The following is a 10,759-nucleotide window of genomic DNA, read 5'->3' as shown; positions in this document are numbered from 1 at the left end:
CTGCCTACTTGATTTCAGGTTAAGAGCTGGGGGGGTTGTTTTGTTTTCTTCTACTCTGTGCTTGTAATCACCTGTCGCACCAGGGCTTTGGTCTCTGCCAGAGGTCTGATGTCCTGCTAAAAGGCCTGAAGGGTCAGCAGTGCTTCTGGACCATCGCTCCTGGGGTAATGGGACATCGCGGAGATAGGACCAATCCTTCACAAGCCCGTGCCACCGCTGCCCAGCCTGTGGAAGTAGTCCAGGTAACTGGCGATTAGAGCTGAATTCGACAAAGTTTTACAGGTGGGTACTTCACAGTATTAGACAGCACTTTGTTTTGGGGGTTGATCTCCTAGCACAGGGTATTTTTTGCTTTGTGGAAACTGTGATAAAGGCAAAAAGGCACAATGCAGAAGAGGAACCACAGCTACAGGGTGAGTTCTGACTGCAGTATTACTAGGCTGGTATTGCTACGCTCACACTTAGGGAAGAGCAAGAAATGCAATCTGAGGATAGTTTAGGAGGAATGATTAAAATAGCTGAGTGCGTACTTGAAAATCAGCTCGGGATGTCTGTTTTCACTCATATTCAAGTCTGGAAAGTCAGGGAATGGTCAGATAGTGGAAATATCTAATTATTTGAAGATGTTTTGGTGGCTCTATCAGATTTGACACACACTTTTCAAGTAATTATTAACGTCATCTTACGATCAAGCTTTTCATTTTAAGTAACGTTATTTTTCATGGCTGATTAAAACTTTGCTCTATTCAAGCTCCTAAAAAAGTTGGTTAAAAAAAATAGAAATGCAAAAGAACACAATAGAATTAATCCTTGCAAGAAACTTGTGAAAGATACCATTTTTTCCAGTACACACGAACTTGGGAAGAGCTGCTTAGATTTTGCCTAATTTTTTAAAAATATGGTGCTTTGACAGCAGATAAAGCAAGAAAAGTGTCTGCACCAAAGAAAGAGCTTCTGAGGTTTTAAAAGCTGAAAACAAGGGATGGGTTGGTTTTCTCTTCCTGAGATGCACTGTCACATCTGAAATACTTCATAGTAACGGAGACAGAGGGAGGCAGCAATTGGACGTGAAGCCTGAGCTACCTGTGCAAAATATATCCTGGCATTGTCTCTTTTGGAAAAAATACAAACATCTTGATATTTTTATAGTATATGATAATGACCTGATTCATTTCCTGCTCAGGTTGTTGCCCGACTGTTAAACAGAATTTTATTTTATTTCATTTTTGTGTAACAAGCAGTTAAAAATGTATCTCTGCATCCCAGCACAGCGTTTTCCATCTCCATGCAGGAAACAAACTCTGGCTGTTTCTGCGGCGACTTGGTCCCATTCCCAAGTATGTTTCTCTTCCACGTAAAAAAAAAAGGGGGGGGGGGGGGGGGGAGAAAGGGCACTTTTTTTGGTGTATCAAGGCAGAGCCAGGCACAAAACACGTGTCCATGCACCCATCTCCACTAGGCAAGGTCACAGTTTGTTGGACATTTCCCAAAGTGACATTTCCCGGCATGCGTGTCCCTTTGCCCAGCATGTTTGAAAAAGCTTTTCTGCGGAGTGGAGGGAAGCCTTTTTTCCCCTTCACGGGAAATTCCAGCGCTGGGATGTTAAACCCTCGCTTCCTAACGACAGCCTGCTGGTGATGGCTCGCACCCGGCAGACTGTGAGAGCGTATTTTCCCTCCTGGTGAGCTGAAATGAAGCAGAAGCTGTCCAACAGCAAGCATAAGAGATGCGATTCCTCTCTCCTTCCTGCCCCCCATGTTGCAGCTTGTTGCTTGCAGGGTACCTAAGGGGGAGCCCAGCCCTCAGGCTGTGTTTTGGGCTCCTACATTCCACAGGCTGTTTAGGCTCCCTGTGGAGCACGTGTGGGCATCTTGGGTTATGGATACGGGAAATACAAGTAAGGGTCAATGCAGCCAAGCTAGCCTGTAGGAAAAGCTGATGTCTTGGCTCTTGGACGCTTACCTGCAAGCGCGGTCCCCATCCCTGCATCTTCCCTGGGCACCAGGCCCCTTTCTGAGGGGTGCAGGATGTCCCAGGCAGTGCTCAGAGGCAGTCGTACATAACCTGATGAACTTGCACACACACCGAGGGAGTCTCCTGGCTGGTGGCATTTGCTTCATACCTTGCCTTGCTCCCTGCAGCATGCCAGGTGAGCTGTCTCATTTTGGAGTAACAAATTTGTGTGACACTGATAACAGGGTTTGTTATGCATTTGTCATGATGTTCTGCAAGGGAAGGGTGTCAAAACTTGCTGTAGTATTTACTGCTTTACAGCTGTGTATCAACTTCAAATCCTAACATTCCTCTCAGAAAAAAAAAATCATCTCAGAAAAAAAAATTCATCTCACTTATTAAAATGCAGAGCAAGAAAGGTGCTGAGTTGTTTAGTTGGTTGCTTTGTGTTGATGCAGTTCCTTGGGATTCAAAAAATCAACAGGACTATTTTGGGAGAAATTCAGATGTTTCTGCTGTTGAGTCACGCTGTTGCAGCTATGCCATAAAGACAGAACTTTCTGTGTTATGAGTGTCACAGCCTGCAACCCTCCCTGGTAGCTGCTCCTCTGCTAAGGCAGCAAATCAGCTTCATTTCTGACCGAGAGCTTTCAGAAAGGATATGAGCAAGAGGAGGAGAAAAAAAAAAACACACACAAAAAAAAAATACAAAACAACATCACAAACCTGCTTGCTTGGCAAAGACAGTCCAAAAGGCTGGCTGTTGAATGTGCAGTCAGTTACACAACACTGTCTCACACTCTGCCACAGCGAAAAGATAAATGAGGATGTTGCAGAAGAAAAGTAAGGGGAATCTGTTCTTCTACATTTAAGCTGCATCTGCAGATCTAACCAGGGGATTCGGCTGCTGTCAATGTAAGCCTGATAGGGAACATGATGGAGTTAAAATTGCTTTTTCATAATTTTTCATTATAATGCTCTTTTTTTTTTTTTCCTTTTAGTTTGAAGATGAATACCTGAAGTGCTGCAAGTCAGATTAAAGCATAGGCACCAGCAGTGCATGCCAAGGCTCTGCTTGCAGAACCGTGAAGCGATGCCAAGCCTCCTGCTTCCAATTACACAAGCCTCATACCTCCTGCTCCAGAGACTGCAGGCACAGATTTGACCACCTTTCCTCACCAGCCATTTCCGAGGGGGGGGCCAGGAGAAGAGCGCTGCGGGTTCAGCCCAGCTTGCGCTGCTGCAGACAAGCTGGCGCGTCCTAGTCACCGGGGTGAGTATCGGGAAGGAGCTCTGCACCGCTTGTAAAAATTCGCAAGGCATTTCTGCTAAAATTGCTGCTGGCCAGTGGATTCATGAACTCCCTCCCTGCCCTGCTATTTCTGTGGTTTCTTCAAGGCAGGGGCTGAGGGAGGGAGTTGCCTGCCCTTGGTGAGCCCCCCCCCCCCACCCCGTGCTGCTTGCTCGTCATTTCTCAATCTCCCAAGCGGAAGAGCAAAATGAGAGCAGTTTGGAGCGTGGATGCTGTCATGCAGGAGGAAGGAGAGGAAGGGAGGGGACCAGCTGCAGGATCCTCTCCCGTGGGACTGTGAAGAGGAAATGACTTAAAGAGAGAGACATGACCGTGGGGGGTAGCACCAGGGCTGGCAGGAGGAGAGGGCTGCAGGGCTCTGGCAGCTGGAGCCTGGTCCCGAGGCCAAGCTCCCCCATGGACTACCGTTGCTTGGTTCATGGTGTTTGACCACCACACCAATTTCGTAGGGTTCTGTCCCACACAAAAGCATAAACATTTTTTTATGTCTGTTTAGGTCCACACCCATCTAATACATCCTTCCCTCCATTTGTGGCTGCCCTGCCCAGCAGCAGCGGTTTAATACTGGAGGTGGGACAAGGTAAGGTAGGAGCCTGTCCCTCCGGCAGGAGCGGTGATGCAGAGCCCAGGGCTGGAGCTGTGTGTCAGGGCATAGCCATCTGAGGGAAATGGGTGCTGCATCTGCTGCCGTCAGATACATAGTGACATTTAAAGCTTCAAAAACGGCCTGCACAGCTCTCCCTCAGCCCTACATATCTTCTGACAAGGACCAGTGTGGGGTCTCTGCTTGGAACAGCTGCAGTTACAAGAGTACAGGCTTGTTGCAGCTCTGTGCCATTCTGCTGGGAAAAAACGTAGTGTGCTGGTCGGTGGAGGCACGCACCCTTGTGAAGCACTGCAAAAGAGGAAGGATAATCACAGCTTCAAGTCGGACAGGGAGGAGGAGAGAAAGCACTCACCAGATGCAACTTTGTTCAATGCAGAACATGTGATTGCTCTGGAGAAAAAGCAGATGAGATGAATTTTATTCTTGCCTTAAAAAGTGGGATTTTTTTTTTCCTACTTTGACTTTGAAAGAAGTTATTCTGAGCCCAGTCTCCAGTGTTTCTGGCCACACTGTGAATTGTCAGACCTTCCTGACTCCAGGTAACCTGAGAAATCCCCACAAATTGACCTGGAATGAGAGAAAGAGAGAAGTTGTGTAGATTATTTTTTCCCCCTACAGATGGAAACAAGCAGAACACCCATCCTGACTTCTCAGCTTTTTAAGCAGCTTGCTGAACCAAGCTGTTTTGGGAAAGGTCCCCAAGGAAGAGGGGCAGAGTCTCTCCAGTCTTCTCTTTCTGGAAGAAACCAGAAACCACATCCATATGCCTCATTTTATACTCTTGCATGCAACCTCTGGGTCTGTATTATCATCCTATGCTTTCTGAACAAGCGAATCACCCCCCAAGTTCCAGTTTAGAAGTGTGATAAGAGCAGGCTGAGCCTGAATGTTGGGAGACGGTGTTTCTGAAAAAAAAAGCTGACACCTACCTAAAGTCTCCATGAATGCATGATAGCGACTCCGTAAGACACAAGAAAGCGTGCTTGTTATGCACTAAATGAAGTAAGTAGCCTCACATGTATCTTGAAAGCTCTTCACAAATGTAACTTCTTTAACTTTCTTGAGGAGTTGCAATTTTGATGACGAAAACCCAGGAATGAGTCATGCCAAACTCAGAATTAACATTTTGAAAAGTTTTGAAAACCAAAAGTTTCCCGTTTAAAAACAAGAGCTATTCCAGCTGAGAGGTGCAAGAGGGAAGAGACAGCTTTAGGGAACTTTTGGCAATTTTTTAACCTTATGTGCAATGCTAATTTTAAGGTAGCAGGACCGAAGCATGCTGTCAGATGCACTTGAGCTTCTGCCTGGGCTTTGTCAACCTTGAGCAGTCAGATGCTGCTGGGCCCCTGACGTGTGGCTGGGCAGGTGGCCGCAGTCAGTGTGTCTGTCTGCTTTCAGGCAGGTACCTCTTGGAGCAAGTGGGCAGCAGACTGTGACAATTTCTGTGCTCAGAAAAAAAAGTATAAAAAGATAGAAACTGCTGTCAGAAGGTTTGGAGCTTGAATTTAATGGATCTCCCTCTCAGTGCTGGTAAGAAGGCTTCCTACCCCTTCATACTGGCAGCCTGCTTGGCCATTTGACCAGATGTGAGTTTCCATTCAGTCAGGCGAAAATAAATATCATCAAACCTTCCCTTTCAAAATTGTCTTGGATGTTTACAGTGGGATACTTTCTTTCAAGCTATGTCTTCTTTCTGAGACCAAGTATTGTTCCAATTTTATGCGTTTTGTAGTTGTTGATAACTTATGACCGCAGCATCCTAGGAAAGGAGATGATGCTGAGTGTTTCTCCATTATTCTTTTTGACTAAACAGCTTGACTCCAAATTATTTATAAATAAATATATATACATTTAAACAATTTCTAGAACCCACACAACAAAACATCTTGGCTGTGCTGAGATCTTCCATTGTTCAGTCTAGTTAACAGCCCCCAACACATACCAAGCAATAAATACCAAAAGTAGAGAGGTAGAGAGCAGAATGTCGTTCTGCCTTGAAACTATTTCTGCACTTAATGCCTCCGGAAGCGATTGGGAAAGAATGACTTGCGCTAAATGGTTGCATCACCTTCTGAGCAATGGGAGCTGACTGTCGGAAGGAGAGGGATCTGCTGCTGAATTTCAGCTTGCAGAGCAGAGGGTACAAAAACGTACAGCACTGCAAGACTGTGAGCCTGAAGGTCAGTGTCACGCATGGTGGACAATCTTGAACTCTTCAGAAGCCGTGATTTCCTTAGGAGAGCAGCCACTAAAGAACAGGCATGCACAGCAATATGCTTCATTGCCTGAGTAGTTAGTGGAGATCGGGAAGCTGTCAATAAGGTTTTGTCTGAGGAGCACAGGCTGAAATATTTTCTAGCTCCATACCTGCCAAAGGGTTTCCAGTTCTTGTTGCAATTACAGGTATGAGGTGACTACTTGGTCTGTACAAGATCGGTACACGGAGAGAGAAATGCAATGTGCAGTACACAAGGTAAGTATTTACTCTTTGTGTATTCAGCATTGGGCGATGCTGTTTGTCAGTACTGAAACCATTTAGAGCAGCTTGTGAGCTTTAATAAGTGACTTATTTGCTGGTGTAGCCAACGGTGAAATGTTCTTTGGCACCGATGGCAGGAAACACAGCCCTTCTGTAAATTAAAATCAGTATTGTTCTAATTACGTTCAGTTTATAGGGTGACGGTAATGTCTAATTCTCATCTACTCCCAGCACTGATTTACAGAAAAGGGTGATAGTTTTGTTGGGTTGGGTATCAGCTTGTTCAGCCTTTCTGATAAAGAATGTAAATTGCTTGTAGAGTGTTTAAAAGGGCGTGCGAGAAGTGTACTCAGCTTTGCTTTTTAGAAGCCCTGAGGCTCCGCTGTGGGAGACCCCAGGGTCTCTTCCGCAGATGTTTGCAGCGTAGGAAGCTGCAGCCTGTTCTTAGGGCCGAAAGGGCCAGTGTGTACCACCCAGGTGGTCATAAGCCTGTTCTAATTTTTGGTTTCTGACTTCCTGGTAGCTGTACTTGACGGACGGTTTAATGCTTCAAAGGGTGTGAGTGTATCTAACAGTCTTCCCCTTCTTAGGTTGAAACATCCAGTCGTAACGTCATTCCAAAGAGGAGGCATAGTGCTGAAGGCTTAGGAGACAGGAGCTGTAGCAGATGGGTGTATGAGAAGGCAGGACTTTGAGTCATCCTCTATGGCTGTTGGGACACTATATGGCTGTACCTCAGAGATAAGTATGCCATGTTTCCAGGCTTCAGCAGCTCAAATAGGACTGATGTTGCATGATATCTCATACGAGATAAAATTTGAATATGGACTTGCTAATAAAACTGCACAGGATTCTAATTGTTGCCAGTTGCTGTCCAAACCCAAAATTGATACTGTCTTCTCTCCTTTCTGTTTCCTACAGCAAAATGTTCAACCAACCAAAACAAAAATCAACAGCTACGCATACCTGGCAAGTGTGGGCCATGTACATGGTCTTGGCTGTCGGTCTCTCTGAGGAACAAGCCCTGAAGCAGGCCTGTCCTTCATGCGATGCCACACAGTCTTGCAACTGCTCTTCCATGGGCTTGGACTTCATTCCCTCGGGGCTCACGGACAAAATCACGGTGTTAGACTTGGCCCGCAACAGGATAAAGCACATCCGAGCGCACGATCTGCAGCAGGCTGTGAACGTGAGAACCCTGCTGCTGCAGTCCAACAAAATCAGCTCCATAGACGAGGACTCGTTTGTCTCCCTGGGGAAACTGGAGCTCTTGGACTTGTCAAATAACAGCCTGGCTCACTTGTCCCCAGGGTGGTTTGAGCCCCTTTTTTCGCTCCAGCACCTCCACATTCACGGCAATTGCTATAGTGACCTGGGGGAAAGTTCTCCCTTTTCTAGCCTGAGAAACTTGAGCTCCCTCCACCTGGGCAACCCGCGGTTCTCCACAATAAGGCAAGGAAACTTTGAGGGCATTACGCTTCTCAACCAGCTGTGGATCGAGGGCAGCAATCTCAGTCTGTATGAGCCCGGAAGTCTGAAATCAATTAAGAAGATAAATCACATGATCATAAGCATAAGAAGGGTAGATCTGTTCTCAGCAATTGTTCGGGACCTTCTGCACTCTGCCATTTGGTTAGAAATTAGAGAAATAGCATTGGACATTGAAAATGAAAAACTGGTGCAGAACTCTACACTTCCTTTAATGATACAAAAAATGACTTTTACCAGAGCTTCATTCTCAGATAAATATGCTAGCCAAATAATGGTGTTATTGAAGGAAATCACATCTTTGCGAGAGGTAGAGGCAATAGATTGTGTGCTTGAGGGGAAAGGAAATTGGAATACTACAGCAATTAAAAGAAGTGGACTAGGTTCTGTTGAAACAGTATCAGTAACAAATATGACTATTCTGCATTTTTATCTGTTTTTTGACCTGGAAGGTTTGGAGTCACAAATAAGTAAACTGAAAAGACTCAGCATTGCAAGCTCTAAAGTATTCATGGTACCATGCAGACTTGCAAGAAATTTTTCATCACTTTTGTATCTTGACTTTCATGATAATTTGCTTGTAAATAATCGCTTAAGTGAGACAATCTGTAAAGGTGCTTGGCCTTCATTGCAAACTTTAAATCTAAGTAAAAATTCTTTAAAATCCCTAAACCAGACTGCAAAATATATAACTAATCTACCCAAACTGAATAATCTTGACATTAGCCAAAACAATTTTGGTGAGATTCCAGATGTGTGTGAGTGGCCAGCAAATTTGAAATATTTGAATCTCTCCAGTACTCAAATTCCCAAATTAACGGCTTGCATTCCCTCAACTCTCGAAGTGTTGGACATCAGTGCAAACAACCTGAAGGAATTTAATCTGCATCTGCCATTTCTCAAAGAGCTGTACCTTGCAAAAAACCAGCTGAAGGCCTTGCCTGATGCGGCAGGCATTCCTAACTTGGTGGCCATGTCAATCAGAAGAAACAAGCTCAACAGCTTCTCCAAGGAAGAGTTGGAGTCCTTCAAGAAAATGGAGCTGCTGGATGCCAGCGCCAATAACTTTATCTGCTCCTGTGAATTCCTCTCCTTCATTCAGCACCAGACAGGGATAGGCCAGGTGCTCGTGGGGTGGCCAGAAAGCTACATCTGCGACTCTCCCCTGTCGGTGAGAGGGGTGCAGGTTGGAGCCGTGCAGCTCTCACTGATGGAGTGTCACCGGTCCCTGGTGGTGTCCTTGATCTGCGCTGTGGTTTTCCTGGTCATCCTCATCCTGGTGGCCATTGGGTACAAGTACCACGCAGTCTGGTACATGAGAATGACATGGGCGTGGCTCCAAGCCAAGCGGAAGCCCAAGCGAGCCCCGCCAAAGGACATCTGCTACGATGCTTTTGTCTCCTACAGCGAGAACGACTCCAACTGGGTGGAAAACGTCATGGTGCAGGAGCTGGAGCAGGCGTGTCCCCCCTTTAGGCTGTGCCTCCATAAGCGGGACTTTGTGCCCGGGAAGTGGATTGTGGATAACATCATCGACTCCATCGAGAAGAGCCACAAAACGCTCTTTGTGCTGTCGGAGCACTTTGTGCAGAGCGAGTGGTGCAAGTACGAGCTGGACTTCTCGCACTTCCGCCTCTTTGACGAGAACAACGATGCGGCGATTCTCATCCTCCTGGAGCCCATCCAGAGCCAAGCTATTCCCAAGAGGTTCTGCAAACTGCGGAAGATAATGAACACAAAGACCTACCTGGAGTGGCCTCATGAAGAAGAGCAGCAGGAGATATTTTGGGAAAACTTGAAAGCAGCTTTGAAATCATAGGACAATTTATTAGTTCTTGTTTCAGTGTATTTACACAAAGGGTATAGGTCAGCGTTTGTTCCTGCTAAGAAATTTATCTTTCTTATTTTTCTGCCTAACAAAAACTAGCTTTCCTGTGGATAGTCATGTTATTAAATGAAAAAGAGGCACTTAAGGCTTTCCAGTGATTTTATATTCTGATCTTCCCTGCTAGTAATGGTGATATTTGGAAGTCATGCTTGATTTTAGATACTTTTCTAAATACATTTAGCTGAATTCAGTGTTTTTCTGTACTCTTTCCTCCTGTCACCATATCACTGATTAGCTCTTGACAATCCCTTTGTAGTTTACAATTGAAAATAAATCCAAGTGCTTCAATACTCCCATGTCAGTTGTTCTTTCATTTTTTTTTCAGCACCATCATGCATAGAATGCTATTAAAATTACATTCTGAGAAAAAAACTGAGAATTTACATCAAAATATGCTTTCTGAAGCCCTACCATTGCCATGGAACATGAAACAGACAGTACTGAATATGTACATCTCTGTTCATAAGACTGTTTTTCTGGCTACTCATGCTGGAATCCATACCACCATGCACAGGTTGGGTTTTGCTCAATAATGGTCAAGGTCGTATTGTGGCACCTTGTACAATAACTTGAAATTTGGAGGCCTTAAATCAATGTATGTATGTTTGTTTTTTAATTTTCTTAGTCTTCTTTCTCCCTGGGGATTCTTGTTTCCCCCTTTGTGGTTACCACGTGTCCTTACCTACCCATAGAAATAGTTGCTTTCTTTTTGTGGTGTGCAAGCATGTACTTCTAATGAGTGGGGTAGATGGTACTGTAGACTGGTTTCTGCTCTTCTATTTTGCACAGCACATTTAATTCATCATTGAGCCATGCACCCCTACACACTTGCCTCTGTAACCAGTGCAGAAAGTCTACACTGGTAAGAGGGAATTCATCTTTTGTACTTCAGTGTGAGATACGTCCTGGATATACTGCATTGCTCTTCACCAGTTGGAAAGGGAATTGTGACAAGCAGGTAGCTATAGATGTTTATGTTACGATAGCTGGTCCCACCCTGAGTACCTGCAGTTGGATTTATTGTGGGTTTCT

General features: G+C 45.1%; 1 protein-coding gene across 9 annotated transcripts; it reads left to right on the top strand.

Moving 5' to 3' along the window:
* The first annotated feature begins 2,451 nt into the window (after positions 1–2,451).
* On the top strand, positions 2,452–10,023 carry LOC308194371 (toll-like receptor 2 type-1). Of its 9 annotated transcripts, XM_080590248.1 has the most exons (5): positions 2,453–2,868; positions 2,955–3,226; positions 6,276–6,345; positions 6,942–7,096; positions 7,273–10,023. In XM_080590248.1, exon 5 carries the CDS (start codon positions 7,277–7,279, stop codon positions 9,656–9,658), a length of 2,382 nt encoding a protein of 793 aa, XP_080446374.1. In that variant the 5' UTR covers positions 2,453–2,868; positions 2,955–3,226; positions 6,276–6,345; positions 6,942–7,096; positions 7,273–7,276; the 3' UTR covers positions 9,659–10,023. The 9 variants fall into 9 exon arrangements, with proteins under 9 accessions (XP_080446372.1, XP_080446375.1, XP_080446371.1 ...); XM_080590246.1 differs by having other exon boundaries at positions 2,452–2,796; positions 6,942–10,023; XM_080590249.1 differs by lacking the exon at positions 6,942–7,096 and having other exon boundaries at positions 2,452–2,868.
* The last annotated feature ends 736 nt before the right edge of the window (positions 10,024–10,759 follow it).

This window comes from Anser brachyrhynchus (genome assembly GCF_964034855.1).
Source record: "Anser brachyrhynchus genome assembly, chromosome: 4".
NCBI lineage: Eukaryota > Metazoa > Chordata > Aves > Anseriformes > Anatidae > Anser > Anser brachyrhynchus.
Note: the sequence above shows the minus strand (reverse complement) of the source record. Positions and strands in the feature narration are given on the sequence as shown.

Bases quoted from the DNA above. Each gene is read 5' to 3' on its own strand.
- LOC308194371 (XM_080590246.1), top strand. From the start codon at position 7,175: ATGGACTTGCTAATAAAACTGCACAGGATTCTAATTGTTGCCAGTTGC.